The 26,890-nt window shown below is 41.5% G+C and overlaps 3 protein-coding genes across 3 annotated transcripts in view; 1 reads left to right on the plus strand and 2 right to left on the minus strand.

The window, feature by feature from the left end:
* LOC106807334 overlaps positions 1-1,428 on the plus strand; it is a 17,933-nt gene extending 16,505 nt beyond the window's left edge. Inside the window, exons 9-10 of the mRNA XM_014809644.1 lie at positions 677-811; positions 1,069-1,428. Coding sequence (XP_014665130.1) covers positions 677-811; positions 1,069-1,198 — 265 coding nt within the window. The 3' untranslated portion in view covers positions 1,199-1,428. The remainder of the gene's footprint in view (positions 1-676; positions 812-1,068) is intronic.
* Positions 1,429-1,950: 522 nt separating this feature from the next.
* On the minus strand, positions 1,951-20,392 carry LOC106807344 (structural maintenance of chromosomes protein 6-like). The gene is made up of 22 exons (XM_014809656.1): positions 20,159-20,392; positions 14,563-14,736; positions 14,000-14,114; positions 13,663-13,768; positions 13,118-13,254; positions 12,562-12,806; positions 10,814-10,951; positions 9,998-10,078; positions 9,603-9,749; positions 9,350-9,438; positions 8,550-8,714; positions 8,209-8,387; positions 7,413-7,813; positions 6,785-7,203; positions 6,311-6,506; positions 5,693-5,808; positions 5,380-5,482; positions 5,066-5,226; positions 4,625-4,750; positions 4,548-4,572; positions 3,690-3,787; positions 1,951-3,555 (listed from the first exon to the last, which is right to left on the minus strand). Exons 2-22 carry the CDS (start codon positions 14,683-14,685, stop codon positions 3,426-3,428), a joined length of 3,300 nt encoding a protein of 1,099 aa, XP_014665142.1. The 5' UTR covers positions 14,686-14,736; positions 20,159-20,392; the 3' UTR covers positions 1,951-3,425.
* A 1,019-nt stretch (positions 20,393-21,411) lies between these two features.
* The window catches only part of LOC106807353 (isocitrate dehydrogenase [NAD] subunit alpha, mitochondrial-like), a 35,319-nt gene continuing 29,840 nt past the window's right edge, over positions 21,412-26,890 (minus strand). Inside the window, exons 13-17 of the mRNA XM_014809664.1 lie at positions 24,382-24,484; positions 24,197-24,261; positions 23,524-23,608; positions 22,881-23,033; positions 21,412-22,618 (exon numbers count right to left, since the gene is read on the minus strand). Of these exons, the coding sequence (XP_014665150.1) occupies positions 22,538-22,618; positions 22,881-23,033; positions 23,524-23,608; positions 24,197-24,261; positions 24,382-24,484 (487 nt within the window). The 3' untranslated portion in view covers positions 21,412-22,537. The remainder of the gene's footprint in view (positions 22,619-22,880; positions 23,034-23,523; positions 23,609-24,196; positions 24,262-24,381; positions 24,485-26,890) is intronic.

Genomic DNA, 26,890 nt, shown 5'->3' on the forward strand with positions numbered 1-26,890 from the left:
AGATAGACAGACAGATAGATAGATAGATAGATAGATAGATATATAGACCGACAGACAGACAGACAGACAGACAAACAGATAGATAGATAGATAGATATATAGACAGACAGACAGACAGACAGACAGATAGATAGATAGATAGATAGATAGATACATACATACACAGATACATAGATACATAGATACATAGATACATAGATACATAGACAGACAGACAGACAGACAGACAGACAGACAGACACTCACTCTCGCGGAGTTTTCCGCCAGATTGTACGTGTGTGCAACGCACGACACGTGTTTGCGCAGGGGCGCGAACACACGGGATACGATTATATATATATATATATCGACAATGTATTCATTGTACATCGAGCTCAATGGCTACACTATGCTGCAGTAAACTATGGCGTAGAATGGTCGATGCGCGTAGCGTAGAGACGCTCTGCTTTGCCATGGCTGGAACCGCGAAAATACCTATTCCGCGGAAAATATACAGAATTTCTCATTTTAGCTCAAGCAATGCGGATCGGCCTTACTACACACAGTGTTTAATAAGCTCGACAAAATACAGTGGTAGCCGAGTGTGTAGTAGTAGTTAGTAGCAAGTGGCTAGTATCGTACCTGCTAGACGTGTTACGTACCATACCATTACGAACTCGTCATATTGTACTTCCAGGCAAACAATCACAGAGGAAAGACAATGCACCAATACTCGGCCGTGTTCCGCAGGGTTCTTTGGTCGGCCCAGCTGCTTGGTGCTACGACGTAGCCAGTCATGCCGCGTCGATCCTAGTGGACGCGGTTGCATAAGGTGAGGGTGAAAATGAAGGCAGCACAGATAATATCACAGAACTTTACGAAACAGTTCTACTTCACACTTCTACTAAACAGTTCAAGATAATATCAAATTTAAAGGAATATCGTGAATAACCATTTAATTCTCATTAAATTGTATCATATTTTTCTATATTCTCATATTTTATTCATAAGTTCTATTCATTGAAGATCTAGGTACAATCACGACGAAGTGATAATCTACCAAATAACGTTTTTTACATACTTCGGCAGATCATCGCCACACTGTAGACGGTACTGCTGTAAGGATTTCTATCTGGACCTTGATGACAAATGTATAGGATTGCCTACACAACAGCAACCAGCACAACGAACCAGAGGAAACAGCTCCAAACCCTACTAAGGTTATTGTAATTAATCATAGAATATAAAACGGAGATACAAATCCAATATGTAATCGTGCATGGCAAGGTTTGGTATGTCTCCCAACCATTCTGTAAAGTCAGAGAGAAATTATTAGCTCACCGCACAGAACCTACCCCACCAGCCCTTAAGCCCACCGCACACCAGACGATTTTTACAAACGATGAAACGATGAAGCGATGAAACGATGAAACGATGGTGTGCGGGGGCCTGAATATGCGAGCTGAGAAAAAAATACAATGCGTCCAAGCGAACAATCAAGCGAACAATGCGAATTGAGTGTGGAAATTTACACAGCCACTCGCACACGCTGTTCAATCTTCCAAGGTCACGCGCACACCACAAAATCGCGTCCAAATAATCGTTCCAAAATCAAACATGTTTGATTTTGGAACGATCGTCCGATAAAAATAAAATCGTCTACAAATGAACCCGCACACCTACATCGTTTCATCGTTTCATCGTTTCATCGTTTGTAAAAATCGTCTGGTGTGCGGTGGCCTTTAGACGCTGTTACGTTCTGCTGCCTGCTATTACAGTATTACTGCAGTCGACTTGAACTAACCGGATGTACCTTGTTTGTTGGTTTATCAATTTGAAGACAATCACAGTATTCATTTGTTTGGTGCATTTTAAAGACCTAATTTCACTAAACACGGAAAAATAACATTTTCGTGAATGTTGTTTTGAAAGGAAATTAAATGACATTCATATTAAAAACCAATATTTTTATACTTATGATACAGCAGTTATATATTTATTATTATTATTACAAATGTACAATATAGAAATTTTCTTTACGAAAAAAGATGCAAACCAGACATGTCATAGTCAACAGCAATTCAACTATGATTGGCTAACTAATATACGACTTTTAAGTAGATCATTATCACAAATTATGGTAATTTCTCATGCAACGCTTCCTTACAATACATTGCGATGTGCATATCATATCATATGATAAAAAGACATGATATAATAATCAATTTATGTGATGCTAAATATCTGTCCATTCACAACAAGAGCTAAATTATACATCACTTTTAAAACGTATGACCTCCTCCCCAAATAATGGAAATTATCTTATTTCTAATCTATGAAAGCTCCCCAGCAAAATTCACACTGAAAAGTGGCAGTGTAAACTTCAGACTTTTTTTAACAACAATTTTACTTTCTTACATTAAACTAATGTTTTTAACAAATTTCTAACAATTTAACAAACAGATTCTTTACCCATTACGAGTATCAAAAAGAATGCTACATCCTAGCTGTTTTGGAATAGTACAGTACCCACTTGCTTAGGTAGGGTGTAAGCGAAAAATAAGCACCACATTGTGCAATTTTGTGAGTTTAAACAAAGCTATAAATGTATGTTGTGAAGAGAGACTCAGAGTTCAAGGTTGACATAAATCTCAAGGCCGCAGATTTACTTGATTTTTCAAATGCCGAGTTTTAGCCATCAGAAATCTCACAATGCACATTTTTAAGATTTATAAGTTATATATTTTAGGAGTGATATTTGTTCAAACTACATATATAGATATTCGTATGTATCAAAACAATGGAGTAAGCCACTCCTACACATCAAACAGGTTGTGTCCTTGCACACAGAACCTTCGTCTGATCGTGCTACAAAGAACATTTCTAAATTATTTGTATAAAGTTGAAAGGGTATTTGTTTCTATACATTATGCAATGCTCACGATAAGAAATAAACTCTGTGAGCAAAAGAGTTAGAACTATGAAGAGAGAAACTATGGAAAAAATTCCGTCAACCAATTACTACTAGCTAGATAAGCAGGATGGACGTAAGAATGTCAGACTAAGTAGCCGAACACTTATGATGGCGTGAAAGGTGAAAGGTGTTATGTGCTGAAATATTCTAGGGGTATACATGCATATATTTGAGTCATTGCAAGTTTACTCAAATTTTAGTATTGTTAAAAAGATGACATTTCTACACGACTTAATGTAAAATTCAGCAGAGAATCACTGGAGAACTTGTAGGCTTGGCATCAATATCTAGCAAGCAACATGCTGCTTTAGTAAAATGTGAAAATGTAAGAAAAACTGTTATACCCCAACTGTATAGATAAATATCAGCAAATGACGAAAGTACAAAGAAAGTGGGTTTACACAAAGGTAACTTAAGATATATGCTTCAGGAAGTCTGACTTGGCTAAGTTGGCTCCACGAATCTTTTGCACTTACTTCTCAGTGTTACCACTATCTTTGTCCTTGTCTTTGTGGTTGGCAGGTTTGAATGGGAGAGACATCTGCCCACGTTCGGGTTCAGGCATTTCGTATACACGCATCAGGTTGGAAAGCCGTAAGTGACTGAAAACGTAGTGCAGAATGCATCCAGTGTGTGTATAGAGACTAGCAAAGATTTTCTGCAGCAATATTCAACAAGTTCTGAAAATCGGACTCATCAAAACAGTTGTGAACTTGAGACACGGAAACAGACTGACCTCATATCGAGTGGCGTGAAGAAAATGAACTGCCTGTTTCTCTGTTCTTTGGCCACTACCAGCATCATGTCCATACAGAGCCGTCGGTTGACCATGTCCTGAAACAGCAGACCGATGCTATACTAGCAGACAACATTCACTATATAGACATTCTAAGAGACAAAACTCACCATATAAACATACTGGAAGACAACACTAACCATATAGACATACTGGTAAACAGTGCTCACCCTGTAGACAGGCTGGGAAAGAGAACTCACCATATAGACATACTAGGAGACAACACTCACCATATAAACATACTGGAAGACAAGACTAACCATATAGACACGCTGGGAGAGAACTCACCATATAGACATACTAGGAGACAACACTCACCATATAAACATACTGGAAGACAAGACTAACCATATAGACACGCTGGGAGAGAACTCACCATATAGACATACTAGGAGACAACACTCACCATATAAACATACTGGAAGACAAGACTAACCATATAGACACGCTGGGAGAGAACTCACCATATAGACATACTAGGAGACAACACTCACCATATAAACATACTGGAAGACAAGACTAACCATATAGACACGCTGGGAGAGAACTGCACCATTGTAAGTCACTCATACTGGTAACTATACAGTCCCCCATGGTGACATCTCTAGTGAGAGAGAGCTAGATTCACACATGTAAGCCATACTGGTAAACAACAGTCACCATGTAACATACTAGTAGAAGTGCACAACAACTCACCATGTTATAGACTATACTAGGAAAGAGAGATCAGCTCGACTAGTACCATTACGGAGAACAACATTGAACCATGTGTGACATACTAGTTAGATCACAACCTCCCATGTAGACGTCGTACTCGGTCCAGCATCATTACAATCTGCACGCGACTGAGATGTGCCTTCGAAGAATTGACTTGCCCTTCACTGCCCATCGCGTCCCAGACAGTGCCGAGCACGAAGCAGGTACGGGTCGAAGCCGAAGCGTTTCCCTCTCCTGACAGCGAGCGGTGTCCTTGGTGGCAGACGCCGTGCCCAGCCTGCGGCCCTACCATGCATGCAAAACACACAATGATTGGTAGCGTGCAAGGTCACGCGCCGTCAACATCACATTGAGCGACGATCCTTCGTTCACGTGATATTGCAGTCGCATCGCCAATCAAAATCGAAGAACACGAGCTCAAAGACTGTTCCAGAGGAGCACAAAAGCGTACCCGTTGTTTGAAAGACCATCTCCGACACAGAGAAGTAGAATGACGTAGGGGAGGGTCACGAGGCTCTCTCTCTCTCTCTCTCTCTCTCTCTCTCTCTCTCTCTCTCTCTCTCTCTCTCTCTCTCCCTCTCTCTCTCTCTGTCCTACTCACCACTATTTCGAGCACCTCCTTCTTGTGATCGAACATCATGCGACCGCTGCACTGCCTCTCCTCTAGCATGATGTTGAAGATGTTGCGCACACGCAGCGAGATCATGCGACGAAACTGAAGGCACGACGACTCACGCTCCATCATGATGAGCGAGAATTTCTGCGAAGAGACACACGGCGAAGCAACGTTAACGTCGTTCGGACAGCGAGCGATCGCAAGCGACGCGTGCGGGGGCGTGATGCCTGTACGAACATCTGCAAACACTGCAAATTCTGACAAGGATGAAGCCCGCTGGAAAGTGTAGGCACCCACCTTGAGCAGTTCGCTGGCATTTGCTATCTCCGTCTGGATGAATGTTGACTTTTGCGATATTTCGTGGTATTTGTTAATAACTTCTTCCTTAGTGTAACCTTGGCTGTACAAATGCAAAAATGCACAAATAAAGGAAAAACTACTAGTTGTAAGTAATTTAGATATAGATGCATGCAGCTTGTACAATTTACAGTTCGAATTAAGGCTACTGTTACTGCACAACCTTCCATGTCGAGATGAGAGGAGATCATAAATCCGTTAAACACATCATGTCACCTACACGTGTGCTAGATGCCACACAACCAATACTCACGTCGTCTCCTTCTCCTTCAACCGTTTCTCACACTGTGTGATGTCACTGTCGATGGTTCTAGGGGATCGCCTTGTGTTCACCCTCTCACAGATTTGTGTCGCTTTACCGATGTACTCCTAAAAAGAAAACAACAAAGGGTTACAATAATATACAACAACAATAGACGTTTACAAAACAAGCTTGCGAGTGAAATGCCTAAAAGCATGTGTACCAAATATACCTGCAATGTATAATCAAGTCTGGCCCATTACATTTGCTATATTAGGTGAATCCAAACCAGAATTTCATCTAGAATGTATGAATAAACTACTACAGTTCAGTACAACCATATAGGCCATTAAGTTATGAATATGCACATCACATACGACATACACAATTTCTATCGGCTAATTAAATCTACACTAAATCTTTGTAATTACTTACAGATAAATTATGCACATCGTCGTTGTCGAGCTTTTAACTAATAGACGAGATTTTATCTGATAAGGAAACCTTTTGAAATAACGGCAAACTACAAACAGGAATCAGCTACACACATAATTGAATTAACTTTGATACATCTGCAATATGCTTGATTCCTAATTATTATACTTAGCAGAATCATCCAAAACCAGGTACCTCAACTTTTGTCTTCTGCTGTTTCAACTGTTTTGTGATCGTCTGTATAACAGCAAGGTGTTCCTGTAGCTGTTTGTTATAATGCTTCTGATGTTCTCTAAGCAGCGCTATCTGTTGTTCCGTCTCAGCTAGATCACTTTTCTGTGGAATCACCTTTTCCTTGATCTCTTCCAGCTGCTTAGTAAGTGCATTGTACCTGCCATAACACATGTGCAATCCTAAAATTACAAGAATTCAGTTGTATCTGCTACTCCAAATCTTTATCCACAACTCCTGCTATGATAGCAATGGTACGAACTATGCATCCTACACCACCCAATGTTTTTTCATAGAAGTGCACATTCATTAGCATGCTAGGTATGCATCAACGACACGAGCAGAAATATACCTATAGCAGTAACACTATTAAACAATCGTTAATCCTACCAGACGCACGTCGGTGACGTTAGTAACAACCACCGCATTGTGACATACCTGTTCAGTGCTTCTGTCTGTGTGGACTTGCTACCATTTAGAAGTGCGGTCACCTCCTGTTCAGTCTGCTGCAGTCTATCGTGCTGCGCGTCGCAGTTAAGGAGCTCCTCCTCTAGCGTGGCGATGTCGATCGGATCCACCTCCTCGACGTTTGCGAACTCAGCGATCTCGTAGCGCTTCTTACGCACCGCCTCCTGAATCCGCATGATGTGCGTGTCCGTCTTGTTCTTCTGCTGCAAGTTCTCCCTGCAGGTGGCGTCGGCGGTGCGGCTCTCACACTGCAGCTGGCGCAACTGAACGTTGAGATTCGTCGACTTTTCCTTCAGGGCGTTGATGTCCTCTTCGATGTTTTTCTTCAGAAACTTGGCTTGTGCGTAGCTCGGGCAGGAGTAGTAGCGAAAGGTCTTGCCGCCGAGGACCTGAGTGCAGAGAAACCAGCTCCGTGAATGAGGCGACTGTTATTTCAACTGGAATTATGCTCTCACCTATCAAACACACACAGGCATGCACGTACAGACATACGTGCTAGAAAATGCGCAAGGACCCCATTATAACATGGCATTATCCGATTTAAGTACAAAAATCGAGCAATAAGAGGGAACGACAACAAAGAACAGTGCACACAGACCTGGTCACCGCTAAGCGTGAAGGCCTCGTGACAGTTGGCCGGCAGCGAGTACTGCATGACACGTCGTGCCTCCGTGTTGTCCTTGATCAGGACAACCGACTCGACGCCGCGCAAGTCGATGAGGAAGTTTGTGACGATGGGGTCGCGGGTCGTGAGCGTGTGAAGTACCGTCGCGTACGCACGCGTCTTCGCCTCAAACGCCGACACGTCGTACACGCGCTCCTTGAAGCGACTGATGAGCATCTGCGGCTTCTTGTTGTTGCGCGGAAGCACCGACACCATGATGCGCTCCAGCACTCCAGCATCGTGGTGGTCATTCACGCACCACGCAAACATGAGGCCGCCCAGACACTGCTCAACTGCTAGGGCCCATCGCTGGTCTGTCAGCTCCATATATGCACCTACAAACAGCAGAAAGTGCTTTTACTGAAGAGGTTACGGTGGCTCCATAAAAATGAATCCAATAAGAAATCGATGTGACAGCTAAGGGTTACTTATAGTTAAACTCGCTAGACCCATGATGCCCTGTGTTAGTGTTCTCCTTGCTTATTATGACCAAATGTCCTCAAACGACATTCCTAAACAAGTAAATCTTAGAAGCTAGAATAGAAATAAGAGAAACTCATATTCTGATTGTTGGCAAAAAATACTCTAAATGACTATTTCTTGCCAACAATCAGAATATGAGTTTCTCTTATTTCTATTCTAGCTTCTAAGATTTACTTGTTTAGGAATGTCGTTTCACAGCTTGGTTCATGGTGCAGCATATAGCCAATAAAAGCTAAATACAACGCACCTATTGGTCCTCGGGGCTTCTGGTGGAACTTTCCCTGCTTGTGTGCATTTTCAACCTCTCGTATCAGTTGTGGCACCCACTGCCCATAGATGCGGAATCGATCAGTCTTGCTCTCCTCCAAGTCTCGCAAGTCTCTTTTCGTGCGATCCACCAGTTCCCTAAGACCCTGTTCTTCACGCCTAAAAATGCGGGGCACTCACAGTGATAATGTAGCTATTGCAACAGATATTGAATGCTGGATAGAGATATGTAGTGTATTTTCTATAAAAAAAAAATTGGTTTTCATAATCAATCAACTTGTACTTCAATACTTTATGTAATATTTAAAACGAATCTCATGCCTCATCCTCAGCTGGTCTTCCTTTGCCTTGTTCACTGCCCCCTGGAACTGGTCAAGATCATGCTTTTTGGTGTTCATCTGAGCAGAAAGTGCCTTCAGTTCCTCCTCGAGTTGTGCAATCTTCTGCTCCCGTTCTCTCCTTTCTGCATCTCTATTTTCTTGCACACTGAATATAGAGAACAACAAAACTAAGGTCACCCACAGTGTGCACGCACCTTACAAAACAGGCAGTCACGTGTAACACAAAATAACACGCATAACAGAACTGCAATGATAAATCATTGTATGGATAATTTAAACGAGCATACTTATTAGGGCACGAAATTAGCACCGGCCCACCGGCATATGCCGGCAAATTATTTGGAAGGCCGGTAACATTGGCAAAACACCGGCCCTCCGAGCCGGTGGTGTCAGCCGTGTTAGTGAGTACCTACATTTTTATTTATAGCCTACATTATTTATAGCAAATAGCCTACATTACTGTTTTACCTGAAGGATATCACGCAATGAATAACTTATCTACATTTTACAAATTTGAAATCAAGAATGCAAGCGTGAAACATGCCATTGATTTTACAAACAAATTTGTGAGGGCTGGTAAATTATGGTGAGGGCTGGTAAAAATTACTGTTACCAGCCCTCTGATCGGTGCAAAAAAATCTGAATTTCGTGCCCTGCTTATACATTAACACATTACATGCATTGTAAACATACATTAATCATATTACATATATATAATGTCGTTGGATTTACTGATAAAAAACAACAGTGATTGAACACCTATAGCAAGTAATTGCTTACTTGGTTTTTAACTCTTCTATTCGTGTTGATATCTCCTGGCGATCATTCTTTAGTTGCCTCAGCTGTCGTTCAATCTCCTTTATTTTCATCTGTAGAGAGAAACCAGTAAAAAAGGCGTTATTGTTTTATTACACAGCCCCAACTTTGAACCTTACAATGTTAAAATGCTGTTTTGAATTAAAATTCATTTCACGAAATCCTCAGTAAGTTAAGAAGCAATGGATCGGTGTCCACAAACATTTGGTGACCATACCTGGTGTGTGCGTATATCTTTTTTGGCTACGTCAAGGTGATCTTTTGCTGTACGGATATCAGGATCCATTCCCCTCGCCTGGTCACTAATCTGTTTTAACTCATCCCTCAACTCTTGTATGCGCAACTGTTCCTTCTGAATTTTTGCCTTAGGAACAGATAAGAATATTAATCAGCAAAAAATTTCCACGGCAACAAGATATACTGAAATCTAATCCAGCCAAATTTTGATTTCTGTGGCAGTAATCGTACTATACTTACACTACTTAGTATACTTACACTATTTACTATACTTACACTACTTACTATACTTACACTACTTACTATACTTACACTACGTACTATACTTACACTACTTACACTACTTACTATACTTACACTACTTACTATACTTACAATGGTTTCTTCCACCTTTCCTGTGAACTTTACTGTCCTTCCATCTTCCGTTTCTAGACCTTTTTGCAATGGATTAACTTCCTATGACAAAAAATATCAGCATTACGAAAAGAAGCTTGTTTGTATTAAGTGCTCACATAAATAATTATCCCCATACACAGTACAAACGAAGGAGAATACTCATATATTGAGCACAGGCATGAAAACTGCATTTAAATATTGACTCTATATGAATTATCTGGCTTAGATACTTACAATTTTTTTTAATCATATTATAGGAGCAACTAAGATTACGTGTAACAGACAATAATAAGAACCATTCACAAATGAGCTGGTAACTGATATGAAACCACTCTCTATTACTAACTTGTCCAAATTTGAATGTAGTTTCTAGAGTTTGGTTTCCCACGTTTCCAAATTAGCCTTGGTCATATACGTCATAAAACCACATGCAACTGTTAGGCAAGCAGGCTCTATGTTCTATCACTTGTTAGCTGCACGTTGTACGAGCTGTTATGTTTTGATAACTGCTCTACCCCAACTGGCAGTAAAAATCATTCTCGTTGTAAACTACTATTTTGAGCATTTTAAATTTAAATATAAAATTAAAATATTGGACTCAGGCCACCCTTAAAAAATTATATGTTTGCTGTCCTCCCACCGACCCACGAAAATAGCCGCGACCCAAAATTTTTTTTTTACATTTTGGGTTCCATATTTTTTGATGGATGGCCTCAATTATGCATTATCTGCTTTTCTAACAAGACATAACAGTAAGACGTTCAATCAGTAATATAGGCCCGCACACGACCTCACCTGCTCAACCTCAGCAACCTGCGCCCATGCACTCTCATTCTTCAGCTTCTCGATTTTTTCACGTAGATTATCCAGAGACTTCACAGCTCTGAATCGCCTATCCCACTCAGCCACCTCCTTCTCCATCTTTGCCATTGTCTGATGAACGGGAGAAAACATGACAGTGCTACCTACGCCATGTATGATTTTCAATACACGTTGATAATCACAATTTGACTCACCTAAACGACGGACCTCGTGTGAACAACATTGTGTAACTGTGCTCTAGCAGTGTTCACAACTGAAATAATATCAGGAGTAGATAATAGGGAGGAGTGTGACATCAATAAACAAGGGAAATTCGTCCTTTACTAGCCTTATAATACCTACAATTTACTACCATATAGTAAATGAATTTTATACCGTCTGAATTATAGGCGCCCAATGGCGTTGGATTGATGGCCAGAAAATGGAGAATCGTGTCGTACGTTTTAGGCTGTATCTCCGGATTGCGGGTGTCTACGAGGAAACGATTTCGCACGATGATTGGCGAATGTACTGTGTCCGATTTGAGCTCAAGTTGGATGAGTTACGTGTAGTAAATCGTAGGTATTACAGGCTTTCAGATTTGAAAAGTACAGGAGGACTACTAATGACTCCCCTAGGACACCATAGGGGGACTTTTCACGCTCCATAATCACACCCTTAAGAGACATGATGAAGAGCTCCACTAAAAAATCACACCCTTAAGAGGCATGATGGAGAGCTCCACTAAAAATCACACCTTTAAAAGGGATGATGGAGAGCTCCTTGAGGGCTCTCCATCATGCCTCTTGGGGTGTGATGATGGAATCATGACCAATCCTCAGTCTAGAGTGAAATCCAAAACGAAAATTGGGATGTCATGTCAATCTACTGATTATCATTCATCTTCACCTTCATTCATTCAATGGCTTCGTCAGGATTACATTCTTTTCATCCAACACTAGCACACAGATTAATAAAAGAGTTGATCGGATGTAAAAATAAACTTGTTTTATTTATTCTGATTTCCATCCTTAGAGATTCTAATCCATGTACCTGCATATTTCAGCACAAAATATCATCACAATCCATCAACAAACTAGCCAAATTACTCGTACGTAGTAGCCACGTATGTAGCCCCTCCAGCCCTACGACTGTTTCACGTCGGCAGAAAACCACTTCTCGCCACGTATAGTAGAAAACGAGCAGGTAACTTGTGGCTACCGTATAGGTACCTGTATTTGGATGCTGTTGTTTAGTTGTATTTATATATATATATATATAAACCAGAGGGTAGTAACCAGACCTGTACCTCTGCCATACGTTCAGTCACTTAAACACCACAAATTGTTGTGTGTTGCTAACCTTTTTGTACCCCCCTACATTGAGAACCCTATGGAGCGCTATTTCACCATAATATACATACTTTTGGTGCGCGATTTCAACCACTTTTATGAGGCGCGATGATGCGCGCACCATGGCACAATTTCGGGTGCGCGGTGGAGCGCGAGCGCGATCGCGCCCATTAAAAATGAAAGCCTGGTATTATAAGGCTAGTAAATGACGAATTTCCCTTGTTTATTGATGTCAGACTCCTCCCTATTATCTACTCCTGATAATATGCTACACTACAAGCAGTGTAATATAATGTAACCAACCAAAACGTGCAATTTCTACAATCAAACACAACAATCGCACCGTTGATACATCAATCGAGAATAGCGATAGCACGATAGCAAATATACCTCTCGTTTCGTTGCCAGCAAACCAGTCGCCTCTCTGCATCGTTCGTCTGCCTCGTTATATGCACGCTTCATCTGCTCCAGCTGCGTGGCTTTCAGAAAGAATTTGTACTTATCGGAGGCATTCTTAGAGTTGAGAAAGTTGCGGCTCGTCTCCTGGTTGAGAACGCTGATCGGATTGTCCACCTGAATGTTGAACTGCTCCATGAGGTGAGTCAACTCATCTCGCTTTGTACTTATCAGGTCGCCTGGCCGCCCGCGAAACCAACACGAGTTATAAACAACCAAAGTTATAACTTTGCACAAAATCATTAGGACCAATTACAGCCAACCACATATATCCTGTATTTATTTATAACGTTCAATTTATGTACGGTAACCCTTTTTCAATTCTTCCAATTTCCCCCAATTTCTTCTGACCTGTACGAATAACACAAGTGTAACCACAAGGGAGAAAATATGAATCACTAGCAATATCAGTACATTACAAAGAATTGATCCTTCAGAGTTATTGTCTAGTCACTCTTAACAAACCTGCAGCAGATGCGATATTTCTTACCTGACTTTCCTCTTAGTTTATATGAGCTGCTACCATCTTGAGTCAGTCTTCGTTCCACAGTGACCGAGTCACCATATAGGTTTGGTTTGAATGCATCGGGTCCTTTGTTACTGAGTTTAACCGTCACCTCCCCATACCTATTTCAAACGCAAGGTATAATAATTTGTATGTACACCTATATGTAAGTATATCTGTATGCATAAGAAATATAAATATACCTGTCAAATGTTAATATATAGGCTATAAAACAAAACTAGTTGGCTATAGATTTCTTCAGTGAATGACTAATAAGTGTTTAAATGCTAGCATCTTTCAATGGGGCAATAATTATATGGGTTTATCTTAACTTTATAATTAGAGGTAGAAATGGGGCAAGTAGTACCATGTAGAAATTGCAGTGAGGATAGTTTTTAGATATAGTTAAATACATGTATACAAATCTGGTTAACAAGCAACACAAGAAAGGACTGATTCTAGAAGAAGAAGGTATCCTCCAGAAACATGGTGGATCGAAAACACAATATATTTGTACTTCCAATAAATACCCTTTTCCAGTTTTGATAAAACTTTTAACAGATGTTCCTCGATTTGTTACGTTTGCCTTTCCTCCTAGTCCGATAACAACAGCAGTTAGGACCGCACTCTTTCCACCTGCAATAACAAAATGAGCGAGATGAATATAATCAGATAACTACTACAGCGTGAATGTAAGCCAGCTGGTGATATACCTTTACATATCTACTAGAGACCACAGACATAAGTGACCTATATTTTATGAAACTGAAATCGTCTCTTAGGGACAATTGTATGAAATTGGCTCCAATTGATATAAAAGACATAGTTTTGTTTAAATGCTCGACAGTAAAACGACGCATGACTTACTTCCATTACGGCCTATGACAAAGTTCACATTTGGGCCAAAGTTGAAACTTAGGTCGTTGTGGCACATAAAATTTTTCAGTGACACTCCCTCGATTATGCCAGATTCAGCAGTTTTCTGAAACATTTCATGTAAATAAACATTCGCATTATATAAGTTAATATCAACACAAAATTTCAAACTCTAACACAATCTAATTTTTTTCACAGGACTACAAATCACAACTTTCTGTGTCACAGTCAATTATAATAAACTCTGTTATGAACTCTTCTTAATTGAACAGGTTTTTGACATTTTCTCAAATGTAGGTAGCTGTATATCCATCTACCTGTGTCTATATATCTAGTCAGATATGGTATAGACAAGCATGCATATTAATTACTATAAAGACAATACTTGTTTAATATTTCATTATGAATTGTCTGCCCAGGTGTTTATCTAAAAATCGCTTATACAGGAGCAGTTACATGCTGGTGAATGTTTGCTGGAAGCATGAGCATTCCAGATTTTCTTTCACCAAATTTATGGAGCACACCACTTGTATCAGTGGCAATAACAAACTCACCGTTGTAACCAAGGTAAAACCTGGACGTCTATCCGACTGATCATGTTCATTATCAGGATCAGGACGACAAGACTGCTTGGGAGCTGGGTGCTCAGTGACGGAATTAGCCTTCCTCTTTGGCATTGTCAAGCCAACCTCAGAATAGGCCGTATATTAATATGACAGGCCTTCAACCTAGGTTAAACAAAAACATTTTTTTTATTATTGTTGTTGTTGGTATTATTCATATAAAACAAGTGCCGCTGAGCGACAGCGCTCATCTAACGTCTACTGCGGTGACTCTGTGGTGGAGTGGTGGGATTCTAGTAAACCCTGTTAGTCCCAAATGTGTTCACATACGCGCCGAAACAGTGGAAGGCACAGGGATAGTATCAGGAACCTTCTCAAAGGAATGTTCGTTGGTATCGTTATGAAAGTTGCCACGAGATGGCGCGTACGTTTAAGTGTCTCAAGATTAAAGATGGAAACTCCCATTGTACGTAGTAGCAGCAACTATTTGCAAGACAGAATAGGTAAGCACTCATCCATTTACCTACGCAAGCCTACAGGCTGAAATAGAGAGCTGCCACCTGTAACTAATTAACGCAGGCACTACACAGTACTATCACCGCCACATGTACTAGGCAGTGGCCACTGCGGCAGTGGCATAAGTTACAATATGTAACACCACTGACAGTACAGAATGCCATAAAATATATCGACTTTAAGCGAGCATATAACCTTCTTCAAGCCAAATTAGCTTCTTGAAATTTTATGTGACATGTAGCCTACAACATCCAGGCATGATAGAATTCTACTAGCAAAGCACGGCAGTTCAAATTCTTTCTAACACTAACAGACAGTAAACAAATCCATGTTTGAAGCCCCTCCCTCTTTGAGGGTCAAAAGAGTTATCGGACCACTTACTCTTCCGCATCAGTCACAGAAAGTACATACTCATGCGTCCTTTCATAAAGCCATAAAAATTAGGTCAGCAGCTTGAAACAAAAAATTTTTCAATCGCCATCGGTCCAGACCCATGTCCTCAGAAAATGGTCTAAATCTGCCCTGTGCCTCATTGTACCTTGACACTGTACCTTCCAATTTTGGCACGTGAGCTTTTCCTACCAGATGCCTAATATACACCCCGACTATCGCACGAGCCTAATAGTCCGAGCCATTAGATTGCTGCCGCAATTCGCATTTCCTCCCTATAACCTTAAGTTAAGGAGTGAATGTTCCACTTCTCTACACCTCTGCACATTGACCTTTGACACCCACTTTGACATCCCAAACTCGTTCGGATTACCCCCCACGTACTCGAATATCATGACCGTACGTCGAGCGTTATGATTTGTGCTCAAACTGTTAGACGGACTAAACGCCGCACAGGACGGACGCATCATGCGATCTACAAGCTGCATCTGACTATTCAGATTGAGCGAAAAATCTCGTAACTCCGCCGTGAGTAGCGCTCCCTGGCAGGTATGCTAAACCAGGGTAATTGCCTTTTTAATTTAAAAATCCCTTTACTGGCTATTAATTAGTTTGGCCTAATGGAACATATTCGTAATACGGCGACGCCCTGCATGTGAAAATATACATGATCCAATTGGACAGGGCTCGGTGCAGCTGAGCTTAGAACCAGGGAGGCCTTGAACCAAGATGCAATTCACAACATTACAAATTTATGTAATAAACGTGCAGTGTGCTCGGTTATACCCAAAACCACAGATTATTTTTGCAAATTACTTATTATAAAAGAAGCAAGGGTGTTAGTAGCGGCAAATCCGAAGAAAGTTACAATTTCATGACTGACAGACACCCCATTAGTTGCCATGCCTCAGCACAACTACAAGGACACTAGAGAGGCAACTGCGGTGTTGTAGTCCGAGTCGAACACCCCAGTTCGAGTCCGAGTCCGCACCCCCCCCACCCCCGCCCCCTGAGTCCCGAGTACCCGAGTCCGAATCCGAGTCCCGAGTCCGTGCCACCCGAGCCGAGTGCCACACAACCAGAGCTACGAGCCAGTTAGATTTTTTTTAAAAGGCGAAAAAATCGGAAAAAGGGAAAAAGTCGGGGAAAAAAGCGGAAAAGGAAAAATCAGGGAAAAAGGGAAAATCGTAACAAAAGAGAAAAAGGCGAAAAATCGCCAACAGTGCATCGTAGACATTCAAAAGTGTATAGTCAGCCCGAAAACACATAAGACCACAAGTCATACGAAACGTGTCAAAGTAACAGATCCATTGTGTTTACGAAAATGACACGCGCTGTTGAACCAAATGAAAGAGCCTAGTGCTTCGAATGCCGTAGAAAAGCGCAAAGAGGACAAAGTGCTGCAGACTTCATTAAACCAAAAAAGGACAGAATCTAATCGACGCGCATGAAAACTTACAAGATTAGGCCATGTTATCTAGAAAACCTAGAAGTTTTAGTTTTAAAATTATTGGTAAAACTGCGTGCTTACAATAGCTACATGTTTGTACTATGTATGTAGTGGCGCTCGACTCCGAGGCGGTCATCGCACTCCCGAGCCAAGGGACCGAGACCGAACCAGGAAAACGCGTCTCAGACCTACAACACTGGCCAAACTGACTCACTCCATATAGAAGAAAGTGCGCCGTAATAGAACTGCGCGTCATCAGCAAAGAGGCGAATAGGATAGAGGAAGTCAGTTTGGCAACAAATCATTTTGAAAGAATAAACAACAATGATCAATGACTAAGCACACACCGCATAGTTGGTATGACCAATGTGGACAGGCAAGCACTGCTATCCTGATCCTTGATCGAAAGCTTCTTAGAGCTGTATGCCCTCTTGTTAGTAGCTACTTGTATTGCTAAGTCTCATAGTAATGGCCACATGTATTTACAAGTGCCGATGCATAGCGACGCGCTACATCTAACGTCTATCTGCATGACTCTGTGGTGGAGTGGTGGGATTCTTAGTAAACCCTGTTAGTCCCAAATTGGTTCCACAAACACCGCACGAAACAGTGGAACTGCACAGCGATGCTAATCAGGAAACCTTCTCAAAAAGAATGTTCGTTTGGCATCGTTAGAAAGTTGCCACGAGATGGATGCGTACGTTTAAGTTCTCAGATTAAAGATGGAAAGCCCGCATCATCATTGTAGTAGCAAACAACATCTGCCAAGACAGAATAGGTAAGCACTCATCCCATTTACCTGACGCCAAAGCCATACAGGCCTGCGCAATTACTAGAGAGCTGCCACCTGCCCCAACCAATAGGCAAAAACTCCACAGTACCCACAACACATGCACTGGCAGTGGCATACGCTTACATGCTAACATAGATGACACTAGACAAGAATGCATATAATTGATACGATTTAAGGAGGGCATAAACCTTCTTTAAACAAAATTAGGCTTTGGAAATTCACTGTGACATGTAGCCTCATACATCCAGCACGTAAAATACGATTCTGACTAGCAAACCGGCAGTCAGAATTCTTTCGTAACAGACCAGTCAACAAATCCATGTTAACCCTACCTCGTTGAGGCGTCAAAAGGTTATCAGATCACTGTATACTCTTCGTCACGTTCAGTGGAGAAGCAGATTTCATGCCTTTCAATAAAGCCATAAAAAATGATAGGTCACCGCTGAAAACAAAAAAGTTTTCAATCGCTCGGTCAGACTCAGTCCTTCAGAAAATGGCTAAAGCTGCCCTCTGTGCTCCTATATGACCTTTGACCTGTGACCAAGGCCTCAATTTCGGCAGCAGTGATGGCTTTTCCTACCAATGATGCTATATCACCGACTATCACGAGCGCAGCGTCGAGCGTCGTTTAGATTTGTGCCGCAATTCTGTCATTGTCCTCCCTATACCTTAAGTAAAGGATGAATGTTCCCCTTCTTTTACACCTCTTGACCTTTGACTGCTTGACCCCCAGCTTCGACATCCCAACATCGTTTTACGGATCCCCCCAACGAACCCAAATTCGTGACCGGACGTCGAGCGCTCGTTAAGATTTGTGCCCACTGGTGACGGACGGACCGGACGACGCGGACGACGCGGACGATCAAGCGATCTACAAGCTGCATCTGACCTATGTCAGATGACTAAAACCGGTAAAAACTGTAGGATGGCGCTGGCCGTTAAATGGTGTGGACGGCCGAGTAACGAACTCAGCCAGAGCCTATGCTCCTAATGCTATTATCACAAACAATTTCTGAATCTATCCGTCATAAAGTAAGAAATCAGTTTAACTTAGGTAGTAAATAAGTAATATGCCAACCGTAAGTGACTAAAGTTTGAAATTAAGCGAGAGATCCGTGCAGAGAACCCCTTAATCATTCCTTGCCAAGATAATTGAAATCAACAGTTCTGCGAACAAATCTACCGCCTCGACGCTACGGTACGATATCGAGGACGTGGGGGGTAACCGAAAACGAGGGGGTTTGGATGTCAAAGCTGGGGCGTCAAAGGTCAAATAGTCAAGCAGAGTGTAAAAAGAGGGGAAATTCACTTCCTTAACATTAAGGTATAGGGAGGAAATGCCAGAATTGCGGCACAAATCTTAATATGGTCTCGACCTAGCCTGCGGAAATAGGTCGGTGTATATAAGCCATCATGGTAGGAAAAGCCATCACAGTGCCAAAATTGGAGTCAGCAAGGTCAAAAGTCAATGAGCATCAGGGCAGATTTTAGACATTTCTGAGGCATGGTCTGACGGAAGCGATTTGAAAACTATTTTGTTTCAGCTGTGAAAACTAGCATTTATGGCTTTAGTTGAAAGACCATGAGAGTTACTTTCTGGGCTACATGTCGAAAGAGTAAGTGTACCGATAAACCTATGTGACCCTCAAAGGAGGGTTAAACTGGATTGTGTGACCTGTCTGTAGAAGAGATTTGACTAGCCGGTTTGGCACAGTAAGAATTTAATTTACATGCTGATGTATGAGGCTACAATGCACAGGCAAAATCAAAAAGCTAAAGTTGGTTGAAGAAGTGTTATATGGCCTCGCTTAAACTCTATAAATTTCTATCGGCATTCTGTACTGTCAGTGTGTTACATATGTAACTTATGCCACTGCAGTGGGCCACTACCAGTACATGTGGCGGTGATAGTACTGTGTAGTGCCTGCGTTAATTAGTTACAGGTGGCAGCTCTCTATTTCAGCCTGTAGGCTTGCGTAGGTAAATGGATGAGTGCTTATACCTATTCTGTCTTGCAAATAGTTGCTGCTACTACGTACAATGGGAGTTTCCATCTTTAATCTTGAGACACTTAAACGTACGCGCCATCTCGTGGCAACTTTCATAACGATACCAACGAACATTCCTTCGAGAAGGTTCGATCCTGATACCATCCCTGTGCCTTACACTGTTTCGGCGCGTATGTGAACACATTTGGGACTAACAGGGTTTACTAGAATCCCACCACTCCACCACAAAGTCACCGCAGTAGACGTTAGATGAGCGCTGTCGCTCCGCGGCACTTGTTATATGAGGTATGTTTAGGCTTAGGAGTTAGGATTAGGGTACACTTCTGTAGTACAAGTCTGGTACACTTTGTGTATACATATATATGTACCTCGGGTACATATACTATTACTAATACTATATTAGTAATAGTACTATAGTAGTTATACTACCTGATAGTGATACGACAACGAGTGAACGACCCCTTTACTTTTAGGCTCAGCGATACTAGCAGCAAAACAGGATAACTTCGCAGTTGAGGGCTTAATATATTCCTGCTGTGAATCACCACATGCTAAAACATATAAAAGATAATTGCAGTAACGTAACGGTACATCAGTTCTTTGCCTGACAGAACAAAAATCGTGACCGTGATTGTTTACGCGCGATTTTAAGCGCGTAAAAAGAAACAGTTCGAACCTTGGACGATTTCGCCGCAACTTTGCGGTAGTTGGTGTTGCCAGAGCCACGCAGCGGTCAATTTTGTACAATATGATTCGCGCGCAAAACTGTGTGATGACAACATAGATGGATGACAACAATGTCAACATAGAAATAATATAGATAACTTATATATATTATTATTATTATTTCTATCTTATTATCTATATTATATTGTTATCTATATTATTTCTATGGATGACAATGACGTTTTGCACATAAATTAGTAATATGCGCTTTATAATTTATTATCAATATCATTTCACTCGTTTATATTTATAACGTCGTCGATTGCCATCATTTTCACGTTGGTATATGCATCGTATATGTTTCTGCTCTTGTTTTCTTTAAGTAATGGGACCACTGATCTCTATTATACTAACGTTAGTATAATAGAGATCAGTGAATGGGACAGAAAGCCCGTCTATCAATTTTGGACGGTTAAACAAAACGATCACTGGATGGCGTTACCGTCATTTCTACTAGACTGGTACTCGCTCCCACCTCGATTACTCGATGAACCCCCTAAGCCGAGAGGTGGGACCTGGTACCAGTCCACATTTCTACTCGGTGTTCTAGATTTTCTCACTACGTGGCAGCACTAACCTTGTTTCTTCTGCTCGAGTAGAAATTAGAATCACTGGCAGCTGGCTGTTCCAACAAATCAGTAAAAATAAAAATAATGTATAATAAATCTTATTGCACCACTACTCATAGCTCTCCTATCTGCGGTAAACAACTCATTACTGCAAAAAAAGCCTAACGTCGGCGTGAATGCCGACTCTCTGCACTAAGCTGCGTACTTACCATACAATGATACATAATCCCCATGAACTATTCCCCATACCACATGAACTACTGACAAGAGGTGCAGACAAAAGCAGAAATGAAAAACTCAATTGAAAGGAGAGTAAACTGGTTGTTAAATGTTAGTGCCATAAGCAGCAAAGTAGACCAAGGTCATGTAAGAGTCTTAATATCGGCAAATATTTTAATAAACATTTATTAACATTTTCCAGATACATAGCTAACAACGCCCAAAACTCAACAGGGGATGAATAGATCCCTAAAAACAACATTGCGAATCAACAAGGCATACTGTGGCAAAGCACACTACAAGTAATGACGACTTGACAGCTTGTCTGCACATACATTTTACTATATAATACAGCCAGTTATATACAGAAAGGAGTCGCCGGTTTTGCCTAGCACACGGATGCACAGTAATTTCTGAACAGCATTTTACAGCAACACTACTGTAACCTGAAAATCATAATCAGGTCCAGTCTATATATACATAGTGTAAGGCCAAGAGAGATCAGTGGTGAAACGATATGGTTATATAATATCATGTAGACAACTCGTTTTTGTAGCAAGCACCAATTTCCTCTTTTCCATCACCCACCTGGGCTACACCATCGAGTCAAAGACAGTATGCACCATGTGACAGCACAACTCTTAGTTCGAATACTCACCAATTGACTAGATTTATAACTGCATAACGAGCAAAACTGGATAATACGTGAAATGATCTTGATGATTGTCATATTTAGTGGTAACAAATACTGCTGTCACACATGCAAGGATACATTTGCATGCTGGAATACAACAGTAGAGATTGTAAACTTGAATGAATAACGCAACTAAAGCAATTACATCGTGTCATTTTTAATGAAATAATACACCTTTATATTCATACTGAATCTGTAATCTTTTGGAACAGTGGTTACATTTACAGTTACAGTTACATTAAGTTAAGTTGTTACTTACATTTACAGCAACCAGATGCTCAGTTTCCCAAGAACTATTATCAAACAGCCTTGCCTGTTAATCAAGATGCATTTCCTATAATAACGACTGACAGTGACAATCAACCACTGATGCAGTTTCCTACCAACACTGGACAATTCTCCGTCTTTACAACCGTGCCATCACTTACATACCAAATGAGTACTTCACTTCACAAAATATCCATTGAGTGGAGAGAGTGACTTTAACCAGAACTATTTATTAGGTAATGCTATTAGGTCAAGTTGTAATAAGGGATAAATAATGCAAAGGATGGACAGCTGTTACAGTGCAAGGGAGGCTGTAGGAAGATGCTTGCCTCCTCAACCCTGCTGGACTTTTTCACACACAGCATCGGTAAACTTCGAGCAGGTGGCTTTTCCACCAAGGTCAGCTGTCCTTGTCTGAAAGGTCCAGCAGTAATAAAATGCAATTAAATGTGCATACGTAACTGTAAACAAAGTTAAAAGTGTAGCAACTTCATTTGATAATGACAAACTATCGATTAACTAAAATGTTCACGAAAAAATGTGAGTCACATGCAAAATATTAAAATCTCTATATATGCAGTACATCAACCCACACTTCCAGAATGCCACAATGAAAGAGGGAGAAGGGAATAAGGTATACAAACCGACCACCGTGACTGCTATGAACCATTTATACCTCGGTGGCTTTGATAGCTTCGAAGGCCGCTGCCTCAATCCTATTGCCGTATTCAGTTAGGTCCATGTGTTTCAGCATCATGCAGGCACTAAGAAGAAGAGCAGTGGGGTTGGCCTTGTCCTGGCCTGCGATGTCAGGAGCTGTGCCATGCACCTACAAACACAACACATGCCATTAGATCATCAATACTCCTCACGTCCAGCCAGCCTGTCCTGGAGTAAAGCGTACAAATCAGACCACTCCATAATGATGCCTGCTGGTCTATGAATTTACAATTATTTGCTTAGCATAGGGTTAGCATTGGAATCAGGACCATGTTTACATAACAATAACCCAAAATTTGAGTGTTATAAACACAAACTTGACCAGGACTGCAGAGGGTGCAATGTGCCAATTGTCCTAAGCCACCATACTCGAGAATGGAATAAAAATGCTATTTGATTTACTACTACGAAAGAATGCACATCTCTCCCATATATATATATATATAATATATGCATGGTTATCAGTTCTTAGTACATTTCACCTATTCTGACAGCATGCAAATGCAGTCAACAATATGACAGTTCGCTAGCATAAAGAATACGTTTGTAATAGTGAACAAAGTTTCTATTGCTTTTTTTTGCATCTCTAACATACTTACAGATTCAAATATTGCTGCACCAGCTGCTCCAATGTTACCACTTGGTGTCACTCCTAAACCCCCTATCAAGCCAGCACAGAGGTCACTGAAATTTACAGAAAATGATGCATTTATATTTAGAACTCAAACGCACTGAAGTTTCTCACAAACACATACTCATCACATTAAACTATATTGCAGAAATCCTAATCGTCTAAACACATAATATGTGGGAGAGAGATAAAAATAGAGTACAGATAGAGAGGAAGAGAGAGAGAGAGAGAGAGAGAGAGAGAGGAGAGAGAGAGAGAGAGAGAGAGAGCAGAGAAAGAAGAGAGGAGAGAGCGAGAGAAGAGAGAGAGGGAGAGATAGAGGAAAGTGAGGGGAGAGGCGAGGAGAAGACAGAGAAGGGGGGAGGGAGGAGCGGGGAGAGAAAGATAGAGCCGAGAGAGCGACGAGCGAGAGAGCGAGTGAAGAGAGATGAGCGTGAGCGAAGAGACAGAGAGAGCAAGCGAGAGACAGAGAGAGCGAGCGCAGAGCGAAGAGAGAGAGAGCGAGCGAGAGAGGTAGAGAGAGCAGGAGAGGGATGAGAGAGGTGACTTGCCGAACACAAACGAACGAGCAATTTGGTGGAGGGGGGGGGAGAGAGAGGTCTGCTACACAGGCTGTATCACTCCCACCTCGTGCATTTTACCTGAGAATGTCTCCGTACAGATTCGGCATGACAAGAACATCAAATTGTGTGGGATCCTGTACCATCTATGAACAAGAGAAGAATATATTATCACTAAACTATTGTAAAACATTCAAGATCATATTTTTGCACTGTAATGTAATTGCACACAAGATCTCGCCACAATGACTGACGACTGTACTCACATGGAGGCAAACGGTGTCGAGATACATCTCATTAAACTTGATGCTGGGATACTTCTCTGCTGCCTCGCGGCAGCAGCGTAAGAACAGCCCATCAGACATCCTCCTGTGTAACCGAGAAACTTGATTTACCAACTTGTTGCATACAAGAGCAACCACACAGTAAGCTAAACAAATAATCCACTATCCTCAAATATCTTACAGTGACTCATCAACAGCTACTTAGGCTGAGAGGGTCTATGTCCTCCAGGGTACTGCGGAAGCGATACCCTGGGTACAGCTCCGGTATACCGCCGAACGTACACTGGTTACTTCTTAATATGCCGGACCGGTACCTCGCCCTAGCTCCACTTAACAGAGTATTTCTAGGGAGTTCGCATACGCCTACTTCCCTAACGCTAACCCATATAAATAGTTACGCAGGATACGTTTCGGTATACCGGACCGTACCTGCAGGGTACGTTCCGGCAGTACCCTGGGGGAATAGACCTATGAGGCGGCTACTTAGATTGCAGTACTGTTAGATACAGTTTTTTACTAGATCAACACCTGGCGTATAAAATCAGCTTGTTCAAAGCTATATTTGCCCAGCATTAACTATCAGGCTCACATGATGTTGGCCTTTATGGACAGCTGTGGCGATACTCGCTGTTGTTATCGACCTCTGCAACTATGAAGGCAACTCAGCTACAACTCTTGAGGCTGTCTCAGGTGATTAGTTTGATTGCTCTGCACGCCCATCAACACATCTGCACCATACTTCAATGTATTGTAGCATGAGTGTACCTACCTAGTATGAATGGACGAGAATAGAGAAGATAGCATAGATAAACTAGGAAGTTTCTAGCTAGATTTTACATACTTTTTAGCACTTTTTACATACTTTTTAGTACTCTAATTCACATAGGAGTATATACTCTAGATACTACTATCATGTCAACATCAGATTGCCGTCAGGTTTGCGAACGTGCTGCACAGGCTGGCTTGACGTGAAAACTGTGACCCCACTAGACCTCACACAGAGGCTGCCATGTACTTATTTAAGACTCAACAGAGTGTCAAGCACACACATCATTGGCAAGCTCCAATGAACATTGGCTTCCAAATAGTGGCATTGTTAGTTCCATCAACCAACTAGTTTGTAAAGCAGATTATGAAAGATACCATTAAGATTAATAATTTAGAGATGTCGCAGATGAACTCCATCCGGTTTGTACCTGACCTGTGGAAATCTTTAATACCCGCGGCGGCAAGGCCGACCCCTGGTAACGCGATGCTGCGCAATTCTATCTTTTAAGACAAGCTCATTTAAACAAGGCCGCAGAGCGTCTGGGCTCGATCTTGGGGTCTGTTGCTAGGGTTTATAAAACGTTAAAATTTCAGTTCGTGCCGGTATGACACAGTTTGTTAGCGCGCAAAATATGCAGAATCGCAGTTGCGTACACTGCATGTAGATTGCTCTCTTTCTGGGCGACAGGTGTAGCGCTGCGGCTGAGAGCTGTGCGACTGATTGGTTATGAACAGATGGTCTGATTGTCTATCAGATCTAGAATTGTCTGATGGTTCTTTAACCCAGCAAGACCGTTTGTTGGCTGAGCAAGGCGAAATTTATTATCTAACTTCACATAAAGTTTAATACTATATATGTTAATTCGGGTTGTGGACACTCCCGGTAGCCCAATTTTTACATATGTTATCGGTTTCCGAGCAGCGGCAGCGACTGTAGTAAATTATGAAAAAATGTGCTACTAAAAGCTGCATGTCGCGGCGGACAAACTACGCGGAACAGGCTCTATTGTTCCTCCGTGGAAATTGGACAAGTACCGGAGCAAACAGATAGCCGTTAATTCCTCGAACACTGGATGCGTATTTAGGAACCTGTCGCAAAGAAGTTGTTGTTGGGATCCCGTTATGAAAAGTTGGCCACGAGATGAGCCAGCAGTACGTCTTGAGTGTCTTAAGATTAAAGGAACGCTCCTATCGATAACATAGTAATATGGCAACAGATATTTGCAAGCACAGAATATAGGTAAGCACTCATCCATTTCACTTAGCGCTAGCCTACAGCTAAAATAGAGAGCTGCCACCTGTAACTAAATTAACACAGGCAAAACTACACCATACTATTACCCTCAACATGCACATGGCAGTGGCATAATTAGTTACATGTAACAGACCGGCATGGCTACGCATAATGCCATAGAAGATTTATATCGATTTAAAAAGGAGCATAACACCTTCTTCTAAGGCAAATTTGCTTACTTTCTGAAATGTCTCTGTGACATTGTGCCTCATTACATCCAGGCATGTATAGGATATCTACGTGGGCCAAACCGCGCAGGTCAATCGTTTTCTAACAAAACAAATGCCATGTTTAACGCCTCGCGGCAGTTGAGGCGTCTAAAGGTTATCGCAACACTCTACTGCTCCTCGCATGTCAGCGGAAAGTACATTTCCATGGTCCTTTTAATAAGCCATAGAAAAACTGAGTAGGTCACGCTAAACAAACGAA

Source organism: Priapulus caudatus, unplaced genomic scaffold (assembly GCF_000485595.1).
Source record: "Priapulus caudatus unplaced genomic scaffold, Priapulus_caudatus-5.0.1 Scaffold11, whole genome shotgun sequence".
In the NCBI taxonomy this organism is placed as follows: Eukaryota; Metazoa; Priapulida; class Priapulimorpha; order Priapulimorphida; family Priapulidae; genus Priapulus; species Priapulus caudatus.